General features: G+C 50.6%; 4 protein-coding genes across 4 annotated transcripts; 2 read left to right on the forward strand and 2 right to left on the reverse strand.

The window, feature by feature from the left end:
* Positions 1–564: 564 nt before the first annotated feature.
* CDV56_100180 (uncharacterized protein) lies at positions 565–7634 on the reverse strand (the record flags this gene model as incomplete). Its single annotated transcript, XM_026753799.1, has 6 exons — positions 565–569; positions 631–744; positions 808–1064; positions 1117–3899; positions 3964–4160; positions 6120–7634. Coding segments are annotated over 6 exons (4871 nt in total), but the record flags the coding sequence as incomplete, so codon positions are not given.
* A 768-nt stretch (positions 7635–8402) lies between these two features.
* On the reverse strand, positions 8403–9203 carry CDV56_101480 (6-phosphogluconolactonase; the record flags this gene model as incomplete). Its single annotated transcript, XM_026755099.1, has 1 exon — positions 8403–9203. One exon carries the CDS (start codon positions 9201–9203, stop codon positions 8403–8405), a length of 801 nt encoding a protein of 266 aa, XP_026610008.1.
* A 6593-nt stretch (positions 9204–15796) lies between these two features.
* Positions 15797–17134, forward strand: CDV56_102485 (FAD-dependent oxidoreductase; the record flags this gene model as incomplete). The annotated part of the gene is made up of 3 exons (XM_026756104.1): positions 15797–16147; positions 16210–16770; positions 16826–17134. 3 exons carry the CDS (start codon positions 15797–15799, stop codon positions 17132–17134), a joined length of 1221 nt encoding a protein of 406 aa, XP_026610009.1.
* Positions 17135–19708: 2574 nt separating this feature from the next.
* CDV56_102979 (uncharacterized protein) lies at positions 19709–20250 on the forward strand (the record flags this gene model as incomplete). The annotated part of the gene is made up of 3 exons (XM_026756598.1): positions 19709–19780; positions 19841–19997; positions 20055–20250. Coding segments are annotated over 3 exons (425 nt in total), but the record flags the coding sequence as incomplete, so codon positions are not given.
* Positions 20251–20664: the final 414 nt, after the last annotated feature.

The raw sequence follows: 20664 nt of genomic DNA on the forward strand, positions 1-20664 counted from the left end.
TTGTGGAGTCGCACGGGGAGGTTGTTGGGGGAAAAAAAAAGAAGGGAGAGAAAAAAGAGAGGGAGAAAATTGATAAAAAAAATAATAAAAAAAGAAGAGAAAATTTTGGATTTTTAAGTTTTTTTAAAAAGCTTTTGATTTAGAATTTTTTTTTTTGATTTTTTTTTAGGACCCACAAAAAAAGAGGGGAAATAATATAAACACGGGGTAAAAAGACAAGAAAAAAAAAAAAAAAAAAAAAAAAAAAAAAAAAAAAAAGAGATAGTTGACAAGCAGATCAAAGTCACAATTGACTCTTGATTGCACTGCAATTCTATGCATGTATGGACTATGCTACGATGCCATCGATTCTGCCGACTATTGCCATTTCCCGAGTCCTACTACAATACGCTGCTACTGAATGACATGATCAAAGTCCCAAGAAGGGTGTATATAACAATGCTGGCAACCTGGCTTCTAATACTATTGAAGAATCGAAGGCATGGCCAAGCTTCCTGTTCCCATTCAGAGAATGAGTGACCATGTTGCACCACACTTCGGGACCATCCACCGAGGCGGACTTACATCACCTGCACAGAACATGTTTAGTCTTGAAACCATAGAGACGCCGAGAATAGCCTGGGAGCTTACAGTGCAATTCTCGTCCAGAACGATGGTAGCGCCCTCGCCCGCTCCGTCTACCAATGCACCTCCAACAGTCTGTCTTTGCCGTAAAGTAGCAGCTAGCCGAGCCAGCATACTCCTCTGAGGATGACGGTGTCAGAATACGCGAGTTTGAACCAAAAAGGGAAGCAAAAGATGACCTACGGTGATGTACGCCTCGCTCATGCCTCCTTGACGATCGACGTCGTTCTGGCTCATGATCCGGTAGCTATCGTGGATGCGTTTGCAACTTTTGAGGCCGCCAATACCGGCAACGCTTGCACCGAGCGTGTTAGCGGGGTTATCAGGGTCTAGGATGTTAATACCGCGGCGAGCATCTTCCTGTGCATGGCGATCTGGTGAGAAGATCTTGATAGTGTTGTCGATTCCAGAAGCGGCGAGAGTCGGTTCGTACGGGTGTCCTTACAAATAGGCGTGAGTTAATGCCATAGATGTGGTCAAAAATGGACATACCTTGCACAACATTGACAACTTCGCTATCTGCCTCGAGTATGTTGACCAGGTCCGTTGTTTTTCGATCCCAGATAAATATGTGACCTGAGTCACTGCCGCTCACGACGTACTCGTCGTTCAGCCCAAAGTAATTGACGTCTTTGACTGTTTTGATGTTACAATGCCCCCGATAGACTTTGGTATGGGAGGAACAAGGCACGTCAAGTTCGACATCCTCTCTTCGCGTTCGTCGAAAACCATATCTGTTGATGAGACGCTCCTCGGCTTCATCCTCATCCTCGTCCTCGTCGGAAGAATCGCCAAGTCCCATGTCGAAGTCTATTTCATCCTCGTCATCGTCATCGTCCTCTTCTTCATCATCTTCTTCCTCTTCTGTCGACCCATCAAAACCATCCTCGCTCACGACCGCCGCACTGCCGTGCTCAATGGAGCTCCCATCTCTAAATTCCGTCCCGCCGTTAGTGGAATTCGTCCGCAATCCACTCGGGTCGGAGGTGCGTAGGCGCCTCTGAGTCGAGTCGCCGTTCATAGAGCCACCAGAAGTCACGAGGTGCACGTCTTGAATCGGCTCCTCCTCGACACTGCCGTCGACATCCTCTTGCAATCTCTCTTGCGCAAGCTCACTGTCCGAGTGATCTTCGATTTCTGTGCGCAACCCACCAAAGGCCCTGTTCACAAAGGCGTAGTTGACACCGGTACCTGTCTCCATCAAGATGCCTCGACCTACCTTGAGAACCCAGAACCTTGTTGCTGAAGCCCGGTCAAGAGATCGAACGTGATGTGCAGTCCCACCATCACCATTAACTCTGGCTGCAAAATGTCCCAGGTCCTCCAAGGGCAATTGCACAGCATTTGCAAAGGCGGCAACTGCAGCGTGCTGTGTCGGAAACAGTGTGCGAGTGCTGTCATGTTCAAATCTCGAGGCATCGACGTTCACCACCGGATAGTCTCCCGCCAAGCTTTGAAGGTAAGGAACCAGGACCGACTCGATAGCCCTCTCGTCAGCTGTTTCAGGAATCGGATACCGCGCCTGGTTGCGCCTGTGAAAAGGATTGCTCTTGAACCCAGACAATACAGCGCCCCGTCCTCCTTCGAAGAACAGCAAGATAGCTTTGACAAAGTCATAGCCAAATTGCTCTTTCGTGTCAATCACGTTATTTTCACCTGGTGCAGGTACTATCTGCTGGAATAGGTTCATCGCCGAATCTTCATCCTCGGAAGAACTTTGGATCTCACCTCCCAGAAACCGTGCAAGTGTTCCCGCAGCTTGGACGAATCTCCAGGCAGATTCCCGATTACGGCGAAGAGATTGCTGAAAGCCCACGACGTCTGGACTCGGGTCGAGTGGATATCTCCATGTCCGCATGACTTCTCCCATTCGGGGCAGATGCTCCGACGCATGTGTCAACACAGTAGAAAATGAGGCAGTATACGGCGTCCGGTCCGATGGGCTTGAGGCCTCGGTGGCTTCGCGCACCGATGCTTCCAAGGAGAAGAGGGCCTTGCGGAGCTTGACAAGTCCTTTGGCGATACGCATGCTAAGCTGCTGTGCCTCGTTCAGAACAGAATACTGCGCCTGCTCCAACACATTTTGCGGAGCGTCGGACACCGTGTCGGATAGCGAGGGGAATGGGATATCCTCCATCTCCCCATTGCCATAGCGGACTCTGAAGGCTAGCTCACCGCTGTCATCGTGCCCCGCTGATCGCCGACGGGATTGATGGCGGGTGCCACTGGACTGAGACGACAGTGAAGCACCCTTTTGCCGTTTACGTTTTCTGTTCTTTGAACTTCGACGCCTACGTGAATTAGGACTTCCATGCATGGACTTCTGACCCGTCGATGCCGAATCGTTTGCATCTGGACTCCGAACTAGATCAAAACTGTATATATGGTCTCCGGACCAGCTGACAACCATCTCGTTCGGATTGGCGTCGCTGATCTTACAGGCGGTGATATGTCCATTATCCCGTGGGCTCATTCGTCTCTTGCCGCCGGGGGCAAACCTCCGAACACATCTCGTCGCCTGTCCCATCAGTTCCTCATCGTGATGGCTACCGCTGTCGGAAAGACCCCCGGGATGGCCCTTTTCCGCAAGAAGATCACGTCCGAGCATTCGCCTGTCGTGCAAGAAGCAATGCAAATGGGCGCCGCCCAGTGCGATGTAGTGCGGTTGACTCGGGGAGCACGAGATGGTGTTGAGATCCAGATGGTACCGTTTATACGAAATCAGCGGAGGAGGCACATTCGAATCGTCATGCTCCAGCCCCGGCCGATACGCCATGAAGCCCTGTCCCCCGCGCGGCTGCGGATAAGCGGCAGACGGCTGGCGCAAATCCCACTGACGAACCTCGCCATCCTCCGAACACGTGAGAAAGAGGTACGGAGATGACTCGGTGACAATCCTCTTGACGCGATCCGCGTGACTCCGGTAGACTCTGGCGTTGGTGTTTGTTTCATTCAGGTAGCGCGCATTGCTAAAGAAATTGTTGAAGCGACGGCTCCGGGCCGACGCAGAAAACGCAGACGTTGCCGCGACATTGCTGTTACTTGCGGAATGCTCGATGTCAAAGACGCGCACTTGAGAATCACCAGCGCACGTCACCAGCGTGCGATCATTCGAATGGGGCATGAACTTGGCCGAGAAAATATTCGCCTTGTGGCCGGTGTAAACGGTAGTGTTGAGCGCAAAGGGCGCGGACGAGGATTCCGGCTGGTAGGAATAGATGTTGAGGTGTAGATCGTCAGAACCCGAGGCCAACAGCTGACCAGACCGCGACCAACTACCGCCAGACACAAGAAACCTCGTCAGAGAAAGTCCATGGTTATTGGTCGCGCAGCACATACCATAACGCATTGACGCAACCAGTGTGGCCCCCCAGCTCATTCACAATATCCAAATCGTCAACCCATTCCTTGGAACCATATATACCACGAATACTCGCCGAGGGTGAAGTGTCTCCCGACTCCCGACGCCAGATGCGATTATACATTGAGTTCTTCATGGTTGGCGTCGATGCAGAAGCGGGGGCCAGATGTTCAATCTAAACGGGGGATTTTCGAGTCTCCTGGCGTGCGGAGCATCTCGTCCAGGCGAAAAACAACTTTTGTGCTGTGCTGTCGGATTCTCTTGGGAGCCAGTGACGTCAGCTCAGGCGATAGACAGTTCGTCAAGAAAGAATGTGTAGATGAAAGATGAAGCAGATAAGAGAAGGAGGAAGCGAGGAAGAGAAAAGGAAGATGCAAGATCTGATGAAGCCTATCTCAGTAGCACCAGAGTACCAATGATCGATCAAACCGGGGTGGATCGGGAGGGAGACGAAGAAGAGAGGGAAAGTAAGAGAAGGAGAGTAAGGTAGACTAGATAAGATAGAAAGAGAGAGAACCTAGAACCAAATAAAGAACCGGGTCCTGGAAGAGGGGCTTGACGCTTGACTACAGGCAGGTCCATTCCCACCCAGTTGTCGAGCAGATCCAGACTCCAGAACCACCCGTAGTTGACTTCTGTATGGGACTGTGGGCTGTATCTAAGCATCTTTCCTCTTACTTAGACATGACTTTTGTGCCATCGCGGGATCACCTCTACATCTGACAAGTAAGGTACCTACTATAGACGGCTGCATTCCCTCTTCTTGCTGTTGACGACTTTTCTCTCTTTCACCACCTGCAACAGGATCCATCTTGAATTCTTGATACCCTTCAGCACGAGTTCATTTGAATGTGACACCCGACTCGGACCCGACGATCATGCCGGCACTGACTCCACCGCTTAGTCAAGCAAACCCGCCTGTCACCGTCTCTGGATGCGATTTGAAGCGCTCTGAATGGCTTGCAGATTGCAGGAGACTCAGGAATCCAGATGTTTGACTCTGGACACAAGTTCCCCCATGTCTGTCAGCTACTCTGCTTAAAGTAAGATTTTCCTGTGGCACTGTCCGCTGACTATCCGCCTTTTTCTCAGGTTCTACTCCGTACATAAGATACCTTTCTAGGACCATGGGGATACTCGTGGCGGAACAGTCATACCACGCTCATCATTTCATCAACTCCGTTCCTACAGAAAATCCTGATCGATGAGGCGAATTTGGGCGCAAAACAGGTCTAAGAATATACCAGGCAGAATCCTGGACACTGAAATCCAACGTCCTGTTTCCAGCATCGCACAAGTTCAGGTTTCTGTGGCTGATTGCTATCACTTTTATGAAGAAGGACAGACTTCCGGTACCTCTAAGACGGCCCCTCCCCCCCGAACCTGAGACTTGCATGGTTGAAAAAAACCAAGGTAGAGTGGATGATCAACTAAACAGGCTATTTTCGTGAACTGAAGCGATTCGTTCAAATCAAGGCATAGCCCGCCCGAATATCAACCCGCGGCTCGTTGCACTGATCAGGATTTTCATGGATGCCGCCGAGACCATTGGCGGGCTAAGGAAAGAATGGGAGAGAAAATAAGAAAGAATAGAATAATCAGCTGTGAGCTCTCAGGAATGCAGATGGGTTGAAATCATGGATCATCCGAGGAACAGGTTTTCGGTCCCTGTCGATGACACTTCCTTGTACCGACAGACGCGTTTGGGGTTGAACGTGTCATTGTGAAACCCTTTTTCCTGAGTTTTTTGTCGGTGGGCCTGCTCTAGACAGCTGTTCTTTGAGTGGTTTCTCTCACTGCTCGCTGCTCTCCCCCCTCTTCTCTCGTTTGCATCCCTTCCCAGCAACTGGTGTGCTGTCTAGCGTCGAACGTACATATGTATGGGCCGTAGTTGTCAGTCCTTTGCCAGTAGGTGCTAGGAACAGTGTTGGCTACTGTGCGTCGTACTTTGGTACTCACACTCTCCGAAGCGATAGATATTCCGTGGTCGATCCATCAGATAAATCCAATAGGAACGTCTATGACTCAACAGCGCAGTTCTCCACATTCCAGCCCTCGGGCCCCTCGCGTCTTGCGGGTGGGTTGCAGCCAATTCAGTGGTGAGCTGACTAACCCACTGCCTCTCCGACCTTACAATCTGCGCTTCAATCCTACGTATCGCTTTCAGCTCGTCCACCATCGAAGCGACCATCATGTCTAGTCCCTTGGTCGTGCGCAGGAGTGCAGAATCAGCTAGCGCTTGCTCTGATTCCTCGTAGCCCGCAATATCCAGGCTCTGCAACTGCCTCGAGCACTGTTCAAGCTTCATAGTCATGGCGTGCACCTCGTCCTTCCACACTCGATCGAGCGGATCAATAAAAACCACATGGCTCGCATCTCCCTGTTGTCGATGGAGACGCATGCTCTCAATCGCTTGCGCTTTCCGGAACCATTCCTCGAATTCCTGGACAAGCATCGTATATCTCCCTCCGAGACTGTCGGTCAAATCACACACCTCCTGCACGAGCTGCGAAAAGACCTGGATCTGCGCAGCGAAGCTTTGGCGACCACCATGTTCACTGGCATTCTCTAGCCAGCGATTCAAGGCCTGTCCATTAAGCAACCGCTGGCACTTCTTTTCTTCCCCAACCATCGCGCGATAGGTCTTCGCGACCGCGTCATACTTGGTCTGTAGCTGTTCCTCCGACTCGGCCTCCAGTGCCGCCATCCGCTGTAGCGACGACGAATGTAGCAAGCTCAGCTGTAGTAATTCCGTTTGAAGCGACGCAATCTCCGGCCACGTCGTCGGAATCAGTGAGCTCTCCTCATCCGCGGACGCCCTGGCAGCCGACAAAGCAGCCGGTCTCACCACCTTCCTTGGCGAGAACTGCTGCTGATACGTCGTAAACTGCACACTCGATCTCGTCCCGGCCGCCAACCCGGCCGCCGCCGCCGTCGTCGTAGACGTTGACCCAGAAGACTGCGACTCGCTCCTCTTCGAAACCTGACTCTGACTCGGCGACGGCGCAACAATCTGGCTCCGGTGCCGCACATGCCTAACCCCAGAAACTGGAGTCCCCGAACCTGCTCCTGCTCCTGCTTTTAAAGGCTGTCTCATCGAAGCAGACCGGTTCAGCCGCGGCGGAGGCGGCATATCCGTTTTCTTCGGGGACATTGACGAGGCTCCATCTCGTTTCCTCGGTGAAGTCATCAATCCCCGCCCACCGAACGTCGCGCTCTTCGGCGTTGTAGGAACCGTCCCGCCCGGATTCGCTCCCGTCCCCGTCCCTGCGCCTGTAGCTGTCCCCGTCTTCAACGGGCTAGGCCGTATCAAACTCTGTCGTCGAGTAACCGCTGTGGCCGTGGCTGGCGCTGGCGCTGGCGCTGGCGTGCTGCACTCCGAAGGACCCTCCTCCTTCTGCTGCTGCGCTGCCGGCATCTTAGTCAACACCCGACTCCCTCGCTGTAACCCCGTCTCCTGCTGCTGCCGCACCGGTGCCGCACCATCTCGATCACGAACGGGGATACTGCGCTGGGGGAGGAGGCTTTTCCTGCGGTCGGTTGACGCGGTTGTGCTTGCGGCTGCGGATACACCGCCATCTGGCGTGGTTTTGCTCGTTGCTGTGCGTCCTGCGGTGGACTTGGGTGATGGTGAGTATTCTAGCCACATAGATGTGCGGTAATGGAAACGAAGGCAAGAGAGGACAGGGGGTTTTGGACTGACTGCGTAGCTGGTTGGACAGGGGGTTGGTTCGCCACACTAACCTGTTTGCGTTGTTCACGGAGGGAAAGGGAGCGCGTGGGGATGGGCATGGTTGAGGTTGGCTTTAGACCGTTTGATTTTTTTTTTATTTATTTTTCTCCAAATGGAGGGTCAGTATCAGTGTAACTGGGTATGGGCTGGATGTTTAAAAGTCTTTAAAAGGCGAGGTAGGTCAGACGTGACGCAGGATCTGTAAACACTAACAATGAGAACGAAGCTTGGCGGTGATGATCTCCACGAGTTGTTCAAAGTTCTTCCTGTACAACTATCAAGATACTTGGAGCTTTCGGACATGCTCCTGGACGGGTGCGGTTTTATTTTTTCAAATTCATTATGGTAATCGTTCATGAATACAGTCGCCCATACGGAGTAGAGCATTCAATGTGCTTAACTTATCCATTACACCAACCCCCACCGTCTATGTGGACTTTTCCATTGCCTTAGCTTTTAAAAACTGAAGACCAGGGCCAATCGACGAACTCATATTGAACTGAGAGTGGGCACATGATAAGAATGAATCTTGTTTCAAAGTCACCGTCCCTGCACTAATCCAATCTCTAGGCCGTAACGCCAGGCAGGAAACCTAGAAGACTCGTGTGAAAGGTAGAGATACTTTTCGCCCTTGACTCTTCTCGAAAGCAAGAAAAAACGCCATTCATGAATCCATAACACAGCTTACAAGCTTCCACGTCTGGGGAATGCAACCCCATCAATGGCAGCGTGGTCGGTGAACCAGCTCACCTTTTCCCCAGCACCTTGATTGACGAGCGCCGAGGGAAGGTCCCGCCCCTCTTCCGCATCGAAAATCTGCTTCAGAATCTCCTTCTTCCCGGCTCCAGTGGCGACGAAAGCGATACTGATGGCGTGGGTGACAACAGGCAACGTGAGGGTGATGCGCTTTGGTGGCGGCTTGGGCGAGTTGGTCTCCGCGGCCACCCAGGCATCCTTCTCTCGCAACAGTTCATGGCCGGGGAAGAGACTGCAGGTGTGACCGTCGGGACCACAGCCCAAAAAAATGAGATCAAAGACAGGCAGCTTGACGCTGTCCTTGGCCGCAAACGAGCGCATCAAGTCCTCCTGGTAGAGGTCCGCAAGCTCCTGGGTGTCATCGTCCTTGAGATGGTCGGCGGCGATGGGATGCACTTTAGGAGTGCCCAATTCGGCGGGAATCTTGCTTAGTAGCTCATCCTTGAGCAGGCGGTAGTTGCTGTCATCGTGGTCAAGAGGGACGGCACGTTCGTCGGCGAAGAAAATGTCCCATTTATCGAACTGAGGAGTGTCATCGGAAGATCCTTTTGGATGCGCGAGAAGAGCCTTGGTGAGAATAGCTGGTAGAGAACCCCCCGATACAGCGACCCGGAAAGTGTTATGGCGGTCGATGGCGGAGTTCTGACACCGGAGCACATAGGCCCTCAACTGCTGGGCCAAAGCGTCGGTATTGGGAAAGCTGTAGAGGTTCGGGGACGTGCCGGCCATGGTGTAATGCGTCGCTTTGACAATGCGCAGGGATCGTAGGACAAGGTTATGTTGCAGCCTCCCAGGAAGGTTTTGTGACTTTGTGACTTGCGTGTGAGACGGGAGAGCTCAGAGCGAGCGAGGTGTTGGCGGGTTTTCGGTCAACAGCGCACTGGCGGGGTAGGTACAGTAGCGGGACAGTTAGTCGGCGCTGAGTTATCCACCAAGGACGAATCAAGAAGACGGCGTGCAGCAGAAATAGTTCGTAATTAGGAAGTCGAAGAACTTATCAGCTCCCAGCAGTGTGCTACCTAGGTAATGTTGCGATAGAAGGGGGAAGAAGCTTCAATGCCAGTGGTTGGGTTGATTCGAGGTAGCATAAGGTAGGTAGGTGGTGGGCTGTTGTTCTGAATGTTTCCATGACGTCGGCATGATTCCAGGGGAAACCACCCCCAGTACAGCAGCCAGTTGATGAGAAAGAGCATGAAATCGGATGAGGTAGGAGACCAAGCAAAACACTCTCAGGTCTCAACAGTAATGCTCTCTCGTCCCTCCCGCTTATCTATAGCCATTAACTGTCCAGCATGTGTGTTGGTTATCTCGAATCGCGGTAGTTTGCCATAGTCAACACAATTAACCAGCACATGTGAGATGATGTCACGACAGCAGCGTCGTATCCCCTCACGTCAGCATTCAGATACGGAAGAGTTCAACAAGTCAACAACATCAGAGGTTACAGGTCATTGGTCTAAGGTTGGATGGACTCCAACAGTATCAGAAACCAGTTACATTTTCGTCCTCCTGCATTGCTGCCACACTGGAAAAGGGACGATCTTCTCAGGGTTACGCCATTACAACATCGTGCAGATGCTGCAGATTGGACTCTCGCACTTATTCCGGACGACCTTACATTTATCCAAGTAGGTAATCGTTGTCGACTCTAGTGGACTAATCCATACCCCCTCTATAGTGCTGGCTGTATTTGGAGGTTCGCAATTTCACAACTAAGCGGCCGGTCCTCGAGTCAATCTAGTGGAGGACATAGACGCAGGAGCGGCAGGACGGAAAATCGGAGTCGTGCATGCTGCAAGTAAAAACAGGGCACTCCATAGTCAGGAAGATCTGTTCGAGACCCTTTTGTGTAGGTATTGTATACTCTGGCTTGAGATGGTCAGGCGGTTGGAGATCTGTGGCCGTATTTCCGGTCTTCGGCCTCTACTCGTATATTCTCAGCGGTTGGAAGATAGATATACCAGATGATATGGATGCGATTCTCGACAGTATCTTATATTCGAATTGGTGAGAGGCAAAGAGGCTTGTCTAATCAGACACTGGAGAGTGAAGACAATGACATTCCTGGGCCCTTTGGAGCCATGCATTAGATCGAAATCGTGTTGTATTGTAAGGTATGTTTCGGATTGTCCGATGGTTGTTAGCATGGATCTGTCGGCAATCGGATAAACGGGGGAAAATTTCACTCTACTGAGGGATTACTTCTCTGAATTGCCTCATATGCAGCCTTTCCCAGGCTATCTGGGGCACTGTTCCTCTATGATGTACTTCAAAGTGTAAACTCAATGCTCTTCTTCTAAGGGTGCCCATCACACGCAATGTCTAATTCGAAACGAGTGTCTCCTAGAATACCACCACTATTGATAAAGTTCTTCTCCATAACTCAAATTCGGACTCAGGCACATCTCTGTATACTCGGTCCTCTGTAGTTCAACTAGTTTCAGAGCTGGTCGCAGTCCTAACTCCAAATAGAAAGCGACGGGGGAAGCTAAAATCAGAAATTCAGAAAGTATCTTGAGTTCTAGACTAAACACCGAAGAAACATTTTACTAACAGCTGGTGACGGCAAAGCTTTTCCCAAATTGAGTAAAAGCTCGACATTCCCTTAACTTTATTCTGGAGTAGACAAGGACCGTGTGGTTGATGAAGTGGGAAATAGAGTACTAGACTACTGGGAATCTTGCAGAGGTACAGAGTATACAATGGTGCAAAAGGTCTCTAATACAATATCATCCGTAAATCTCTGGCAGTTACAGATTGATCAGAATATGAGACTGTGTCAGAAGTAGCTCCCCGTCACATGTGGAATGATAGTAAAGATCAGCTGGTAGCGACTCAGGCTCACTCAGCGAGTATTCTAATTCAGCTCGTGTCGAACTGGATTCTGAAACGCCCAGAGTGGATACACTAAAGCCCCAAGGAACGCAGCATAGCCGCATTCATTTTCCTAGTCTTTTCCTCGGTCGAGGAGTGATCTGGTATCTGCTACGTGGTCCAGAGACAATGAGGTTACGGACTTACAAACCCAGAGTAATAGCTCACTGAGTCAGGAAGACTCCTACTGTACGTAGAAAGAGAATACCCAAGGCGTCATGCTTGCAAGCCTGGAGAATAATTCCCATCTTTCGACCCAGTCATCGTGCGACGGTGAGGATCGCACAGTCCGAACCATGGATAATCGGCATCCTTTCAGCCCTGGCGGTTCATTGATCTGGCTGAACGAGCCACTTACAAGCCATGGACAGCCACACGCCCCATAGCGTTAGTTTAAGATGATACTGATTTTATGATAATTGACATCTATCTCTTCGACACTCCTTCGTCGCCCCGATGGGACGTGTCTCAAATACTCCGTACTCCGTAGAACTAAAGAGTAATAGTTTGATTACTATTTAGTCACTAGGTGGTGTTTTCCCTGCACTCTGCGGTTTTGGCTGATCATCCAATGTCAACACCTGGATAGTCACTTGGATAGGACTGGAAAGATCGATTTGAATAAGTGGCTGACGGGATAAGATGACTTTTAATCAATAAACCTGGTTGAACCAGGCCATGACGACATGACTGTCGAGCCTCGGAAGCTCATGGGGGAATTCTATTGGGGGCTTAGAGAAAAACCGTTGTAAAGAAAACTGAAGACACATGGAACCATCCCAGAAAAGGATTGGTTCCGATGGGATCTACGTACTCGTACTTCTCTGTATACAGTTGGCTGTCCTCATTGGCGAAGCGTAACCCGCCAGTCGGCGAACCCTCTGGATTTTCTGCAATGACAGCAAGTTTCAGGGCACTCATGACAATAATATGATAGTATTTCTGGTGTGGTAGCTTCGTACGTACTCAGTCAATGCCATTATTATCTTCGATCATAGGAGAATCATCAACAATGCCAGTGTTGATCCATAGAAGCTGCTAGTTTGCCCTCAACTTCTCCAGTAGGTGCCTATTAAACTCCATCCATAGGTACTCTTCACCTTGTCACAAACAACAGTCACAGAGCAGGTTCTTCAGTGCTTTGTACTACTTCATACGATCTACTGCATCATGCTCCTCATCATCACCATATCTTGATATCGACATCATCCTTCCAGCTCACAACAACCCATAATAAGGGATAATATTTCCGACCTCCAAAGATCAGATTGATTGACTGCATGAGCGTCAGCCTGAAACCGAAGCCACATTCCATCTCAGACCACTTTACAGTATTGCCTGATTGGAAATTGATTGCTGCGCTTCATTTCTCCTTTCTTTCATACTAGTCGGAAATCTTTTTCGCCCTCTTTTTCTTTCTAGTGACTAGTCTCTTCTACTAGTACTAGCTAGAAGAAAAAGAAAAAAGAGAGAGAAAAAGAAAGACAAAAACTGGAAAGTGGGTCGATCTGACCCTTTGGACAACAATCTACGGGGCCCGGCGGTGGTACGCTAACAATAATTTATACCTGGAGATACTTCCACTCCCCTCCACTGGCTGGCATCTTGAATATCTATCAGCAGCTGAAATCGCACGCCTTTCTTCCTCCTTCTCTCTCCCCATCACCAGCAGGTCAGGTTTGCTCAAGGATTCACTGGAATACAAAGTTGATCACAGCACAAATCGACCAATATTTCAGTGAATTCCTTCTGCAAACCCTGCTTTTGACCGGAGTTTATCCCACGCATCGCCTCTGATTCCCTGTTTTTCTCGACTTTACCAATCGCCTCCAATCGCCTCCAATCGCCCCCCAAGGAGCCTGGGCCCGATTTTTGCGATTTGTCGGTCGCATATTTCGACCAACTGTTCCTCTTATTGCTGTCAGCTCCGATTCTCTGAATAGTGAAAATGAGCTCGCCGTCCGTCCAAGTCCAACATCAACCCTCCAGCGGCACCAAGCCGGTTACCTCGCCCTCAACCACCGATTCGGGACCTGCCTCTATGAACTTCGATATCGTCCGTTGTTCGAGGTGCCAGCGCTCTATGAGCCTCGAAAACGAATCTTCACCAGGCGTTGTTCGGTTCGGCATGAATTCGTATTACTGCAGCCGTTGCGCATCCATGGTCGGCTTCATTCGCTGAGGAGCTCGCCTCTGACAACTCGATCGTGAATTGGGTAAAATTCACATGGTACGGAGTATGAAAAGAATAAACGGGTCGCTGTCATAATGAACACAATTCTTTCGTTGTTCAACCTATAAACGGAGCTTTGACATGGTTCTCGTGATGCTTTTCTCTATTCGCCGTTCACTCGACGCTATTATTGGGATACACTGGACGGTTGACGCTTTGCATAACATCGAGTTCGTGGACTTTTTACAGCCTTCGATCGATTCCCCGAGAGTACCCATCTCGTCGTGTGAACAACTCTCACCTCACTGTCTGCATCATGCGTTGGTTGTATGTTCCTCGGAGCACGACGACGACGCATCACTTTGATGATATGGTTTGCAAGACGGTACGCTCTATGTGTTGACGTCAATGCAACGGCGATGTCGTGTTGGCTCCAAGTCGTCGACTTCTACCCATGCAGCCAACTCGAAACAGGAGAGGCGCGACGATGATAGCATAGATTCAAGAAATCACTCTAGCGAAGCGCGATATACCCTGCGTACTATTTCCATTTCCTTTGTGTGGGCTATTGGTGTCTTCATCTCGTTCATACTGAGCTTAGCGACATTTTTTTCCGTCATCATAATACCCAGAAGGCTTCCTTCATGTTTCTGATATACTTTGTTCTCTTTTCTGCGTTTGTTATCAGGAGGCTACTCTAGCTAGCGATGAATACAACCACTCAATAAGCATACCAATGGACGAATCCGTCAGCATCCCAAAGACCGCCATAGCTTCTAACTATCAGTACCCCGTTCCCAGCGTAGATCGTGGCACGCCCGTCTTGTCCATCACAATGTAAATCCTCAGCTTTCCAGCGATCAGCACCAATCATCTCGCAAGCGCAAGAACGCCCCGTCTACCAACTGCAGACCATTGCCCCCGCGATCATTACCAACACTATCACCGTGGCTTTCATTAACCCCATCTGTCTCAAATATCAAATCAGGGTTGACTGATACTCCTCATTCAAGATCCTTGGATTCGTCCGAACGCAATCACAAAGCTGAGCCTCCGCCATCAGAACAACGTGCCTCCGTCCATCCGGTTCTTCAAGCACAGCAGGAGAGTAAGGTACTTGCCCCTCACATCAAAACCAGGGAACGAGTAATATCAAAACAAGGGAGGCATACTGTCGTGACTTTCACTTTCTGTGCAACCTGCCGTGCGGAGTATCCAGGCACCGCCGCACCCCTCATTCCAACTTACAGGAGAGTCGTAGACTATCTAACACACTAGTACAACACGTAGTTAGGGGGATACTCCACAGAGGGGTTAAACTCTTACTACCCCTCCCCCTTGCTGCCGATCACCGTGGCCTGGTTTCAGCGTCGCACAGCAGCAATTGTACAACCTGGCCATCTCGAGCATTTCCGGTTCTCGTTTTCTTGTCTTTCTTCCGTATGTTGAGTTGATACTGCTACCTAGGATATAGTAAATCAGATCCCAGTGGAATATTAAGATTGAAGGATATAGCAGAGGGAACCGGGAACCGGGAACCCCTTTTATCCCCGGGCATCATTCCATGTGGCGGCCCGTGGGGTGTGTATTCAATTTCAGCTATTGATTGTTGAATTAGATAAGGCGCTGATCGGCGGGTCTTGAGCTCTATCTACCCCGTAGGTAATGCTTTAGCCATGGCAAGTCGCAGACTCGCAGTGCATCTTCAGTTTAAGTGAGATTCCATCTTCAGTTGAAGTGAGATTTAGATGATGGTTCGATTGGACCGTTGGGTGTCTGTTGTGACTTCTGTGCTTTTCAGACGCTACCTGAGGTATGTTCCGCTGAAGAGCGAGGTCTTGGTCAAGATTTTGGCTGATGGAACGGGTTTCGTCGAGTTATCGCAGTTTATTTTGGGTAGGATGAGATACAGAAGGGCTCTGGAGATCCAGAAGACAGATAGTCGATGCGCTGTCGGGGCCAATGTTGTAGCGTCTGTACAGGCAGCCTTACATAGTTGCTTCCTTGTTGAGCTCTAACCAAGCTCACAGTCTATCTATTCTTGGGAACATTGTCGCCCAAGTCAAGCAGACTTCAGCTCCTCGTATTGAGTTGATGAACCACAGCAAAGACAACGGACGGGTGAAGCAGCTGTGGCGTGTGCGGTGCCTTAGTCCTCGTATTCGCATTCCCATACCTGCAAAATACTAACCACATTTCGGGTCAAAGTATAAAGACATGGCAGTTTGACTCTCCATCCGAGTCCTTTGGAGTGAACCGCAACGGAAAAAGATGAATGAATGAATACCGCGCAATGCCAAACATCATCATCATCGGCGGTGGCATGTGTGGCCTCGCCTCCGCCATCTCCATCTCAAAGGCCCTCTCCCCATCACAGACTAACCTCAGCATCACAGTGTACGAGCTCCGCAGCGTCCCCAGCACCCTCGGCGACCCGGTGAATCTCACCCCCAAAGCCCTCCGATGTCTGGACATGCTCGGAGTCTTCGAGGAATTAGAGCAGATGAAGGCCGGCTGCGAGGTCGACGCCATCCAGATTCTCTCCCTGCGGACGGGCAAGGAGATCGGGGTGATTGACTATACTGGTCCCGAGGGGACCGGGTTCGGCGGGTACAAGGGCTGGCGGGTGAAGCGGTATGAGCTCCTGCAGGCGATGTTGCGGGTTATTGCGCGTTACCCGCCGTGAAGATAGAGTATGGCAAGAAGCTGGGGAGGATCGAGGAGCTCCCTGGTGCTGATGCGGCGAGCGTCTACTTTGAGGACGGCACGAGTGCCGTGGGGGATATGGTGCTGGGCTGCGATGGGATTCATTCTGCTGTTCGCGGTGTGCTTGTGCAGCCGGACCGGAAGCCCTCGTATTCGGGAGTTGCTGCTGCGTATGGCTTTGTCGAGGTGAAGGCTGTGCTTGGGGAGAATGGCAGGCCGTTTTTCAAGGATACAGCGCTGCTGATGTCCCGGTATGGGTCTGTGATGACGACCTTCTGCGACCATGACCGGGCGCTCGTCTACGTGGTTGTGCTGATGCGGACGGAGGAGCAAGGGTCCCGAGAAGGGTGGAAGTTGCTGGAGAAGGATCAGGAGATGGTCCGCAAGGAAGGGATGAGGATCACGCAGCAGTCGGCCATCCCTGAAGCTGAGAAATTCATCGAGGCTGTGGAGGACTGGACTTTTTATCCGATCTACCTCCTCCCTCCTAACGGGCAATGGGCCACTGACCGGGTGCTGCTCCTGGGAGACGCTGCTCATGCGGTTCGTAAAGGATATATCACCCGGAAACATATCATACTGACACATTCCGAACTAGATGCCCCCCAAAGGCGAGAGCATCGGTCATGCCCTGGAGGATGCGATCAAATTCGCCGAGGTCCTCTCGCGTTACGGGACAGATGACTCCAAGACCTCCTTCCGCTTCTTCGAACACATTCAGCGAAAGAAAGTGGAAGCTGCCCATCAAGCCGCAGTCAGAGGCTGGATGCCGGCTCATGACAGGGGCGCTGTGTTTGCCACGGTATTCGAGTGGATCACTCCATTGTTCTTGTGGTGGATGAGGAGGGAACAGCAGCAGGACTTTCTGGAGGATCCCACAGACATACCATGTCCGGATGGTGACTAGCCTGCAAAGACTCGATTTTGTACCGGAAGTGTAGCTTGCAGCGATATGCTAAGTCCACAATGTCATGATGATCAGCAATACCGTCTTAACCTCAATGGTTGTTTTAGGGTCGTGTGGCATTCCGGATACCGCCGTCCCTTGCGGACCCTTGGTGAGTAGAACTATCATGGGCAGGTTCCGATTTGAGGAGGAGAGAGGACTGAGAAGATCCACAGTTGTTCAGTGTTGGCGAAATGATCTTCGCAGCCAATATCAAGGGGTGTGGAGCTATTTCGGACTGAAGAGCAATTATCCAGTGAAAGATCAATCCAGCACCACGAGAGAGTCTATTGATCGATCTGCATAGACTATTGTATTTTATGTTCAAGGAGTAAGAGATGGATGATCTCGGCAGTCTTAACTCTTAGTGCGAATGCCAAAGATCATACTCCCTGTCTAGTATATACAGCATATATAGCACATATGACAGCAAGCTTCATAGAAAGTGAACGAAAGACATGCTTACGATGAGGATGTTCACTGATGGGATCTACTCAATCTCTTGAGAGACTGAATGATTTAAAGGGCTGGACATGCTCAGAGCCACGGAGGCAACAGCTTGAGCATCAGGAACAAGGCACAATCTGCAGAGGGATAAACTTATCTCCAAATTAAACATAAAGTATCATGACAGGGACAATAAGCTCATGTCATTGAAAGGTTAAGTCGTTTGTTCCTCTTCCATCAAACTGTCAAACGATGCAAGCTGAGAGATCCACCATGTCAAGGAAAGACTCTCGCATCAAGGCATCATGATTTGGAATCCAAGTCCAGGATGAATCAAGTATCGTTCTCTCAGCTGAGCCATTGCACATATCTGTACCCTGCACGGCTTCAACTCCCTGGTCTTAGTCAGTTTCTTTGAACAACACAGTCACCTGGGGTGCCTGTTTTCCCTTTCTCCTTCGACTCCGGTCTGCTATATGCGGCTTTCTTTATTTCTCTGCCTGTATAAGGCGTCTCTGTGGGTTGTGCGACATTCTTTCGCCTCTCGGATGTGGACGAATGACAGACTGGAAAAAGCGAAGAGTGAGGGAGGTGATTGAAGCGGTGACTGTGGCGAGGCGGTGGTTGATAGCTCATATGCACGACGGCAGTCCAAGGGTGATCCCTGACAGATCTCGGATGGGCCTCGAATGATCAATTATCTGGATGGACGAGTTGGATGGAATCAAGGGATGACTTGAGAGCACTTCTTCGGTGGTCAGACAATGTCAGTATCAATGTCTTGTCATTATTACATGCTTATTCGACGCATCGATTCGTTGTTGGTCATGGCTGACAAGACCATTGTGATCATGCCTATTTTTGGAGAACCCGCACATTATGGATCTCTGAAAGATTTCCACTCTGTCCATCCATCATCATCATCATCGTCATCTCTTCGCCTTAAGGGAGGGATACTCATCGAAGCAGATGGACTGGCAGCCAAACCCACAATACCTACCCATCCTCAACCATCTACTACTGAATTAATCGAACGAAATGCAGGTGACGGACCGCCTCGACTTCTCTAACCAGTAGCCATTCGTGTCTGATCCTCCAGATCTGGCGGTGTAACCTGAAGACGCTAAGCGCTGTGTCCTCGTCGTAGATATACAGTGACTACTGCGTCGCTCCCAGGATACTTGATAATCTTCAGTTTCACATCAGATGTCGGAGTATGTAAGAGAACTGGTGATCGCCTCAGACTGCTTCTACTACACATAAATCAGGACCGAAAGAGGACCTTCTGGAAAAGAGTCCCTTTGTTTCGAGAATTGTTCTCTGTGTCTTCTATCTGATCTGTCACAGTTGATCGATGCATGGCATATCGTCTTCTCTCTGCACCGCTCCACTGATTCCTCTATGCAGGACAGACAGACTCGATCTCCTCCAACAAGAAGTTGATACATCCCATCTCCGGATAGGCAAGTCACCAATTTCACTCTACGCTAGACGAGTAGAGAAACTTGTGGCTGTTGATGCCAGATCTCTTTTCTGTTTACTATTATCACTATCGCCGTGTCTTCAACATTGAATATCGGGGTACGATCATCTCCCCTTGAAAATTGCAGAGAATAAAACGACCTGGTTTTCAGCTTTCTCTTCCTCTATATCTCCTCCTTCCTTTCATCGTCAAATAGGCCAGGGGTTTGCGTGGTATCCTACCACGACCCATTTGTTCTCCGATTCTGCCATCAGGTAGCCATCAGGTTCAACTTTGCCACCAGTACGCCCCAAAGTGAAGGAGAAGTCAGGCCTTTAGGTAGGAATGACCAGTCCTGGTTATCCGGCTCACCCTTGATTAGTTGTTGACCGAGTAGAATGTCAGACACCCATGCTGACTCTCACCAATCTTCCAGACCGTTGCTTTTTCGGGCAGTGACCCAGCCTGACTTATCCCCCTTTCGCTGTCACTCTATATTTTGGGTCCAGAGGACAGGTCTGCCTGACTTGAAGAACTCTTCTTGACTTGCCTCATTGAAGAAAGAGATCTCTCCGGGACTCCCAATTGCTGCAGAGTCCGTGACCTGGACCAACTCCGCTATCATCATGCCTTCACGCGACAGAGGACGAGCTCGAGCTCGAGCATCAGATGAAGAGTTCGTTCTGTTTCTCCAAGGGGTAAGCACCGATCAAGTTTTTCCCAGCTGAGCCAGATGGCGTGGCTTACTGAGAGAACAGATTCCAGCCCACTGCCGCTGGCAAGAACTCAAGGACATGGTACGCCAGACGGCCTTGCATATCCGACAGGCAGTTGTATACGACGACCAGCACGGGTTTCCCACTGGTTTGGGGCAAATCATTGTGAAGAACGAAGATGAAGCATGGCGCACATACCGTACGTGAGATTACCGGAGCATGAAGATGAGTTGACGGTAACTAACCGAATGCTCAGATAGACTCTCCACCAACGGATGGGATGGACAAAGTCTCGTTGTCACTCTGGCTCGAACGAGCTCACCTACAAGGCCTGTTGCTGGTCCCACCAAAAGCCCAAGCTGTGTAATTCCCCCGGCATACGTGGCAGGTTATTCGACCCCCCCTCGAGTCGCGCAGAACTTGGCCATACCTCCTTCACCCATCTCCCCAGAGTGCGTCCTCTCTACCCGTGGAATCAACGTCTTCGAGCTAACGAGAGCAGCACCCCGCTTGTTTCAATGGCTCCAGCCCCAGCCCCAGCTTACCAGAGTCCAGACTATGGACCGGTCATCAACCCGATGGCCATGCCCCCCCCTCCTCCCCCCTATCTACAGCCCTTCGTACCCATCTTCACCGAGCAACTACCGAGTATACCACACTCGCCATCTCTGAGCCACTCCTTCTGCGACACTCTTGCCTTCGCCATGCTCCCCACATACCATATACCCCCGCTGCACCCTCACCCCGAACACCCCTTCACCATCACCACCACCACCACAAACAGCAGCAGCAGCAACAACAACAACAATAGCAATAACAACACCCGACCAAGAACCACCTTCCACCCCCACAAACCTTCCCCTAAC

This window comes from Aspergillus thermomutatus, assembly GCF_002237265.1.
Source record: "Aspergillus thermomutatus strain HMR AF 39 chromosome Unknown NODE_374, whole genome shotgun sequence".
NCBI classification, from domain to species: domain Eukaryota; kingdom Fungi; phylum Ascomycota; class Eurotiomycetes; order Eurotiales; family Aspergillaceae; genus Aspergillus; species Aspergillus thermomutatus.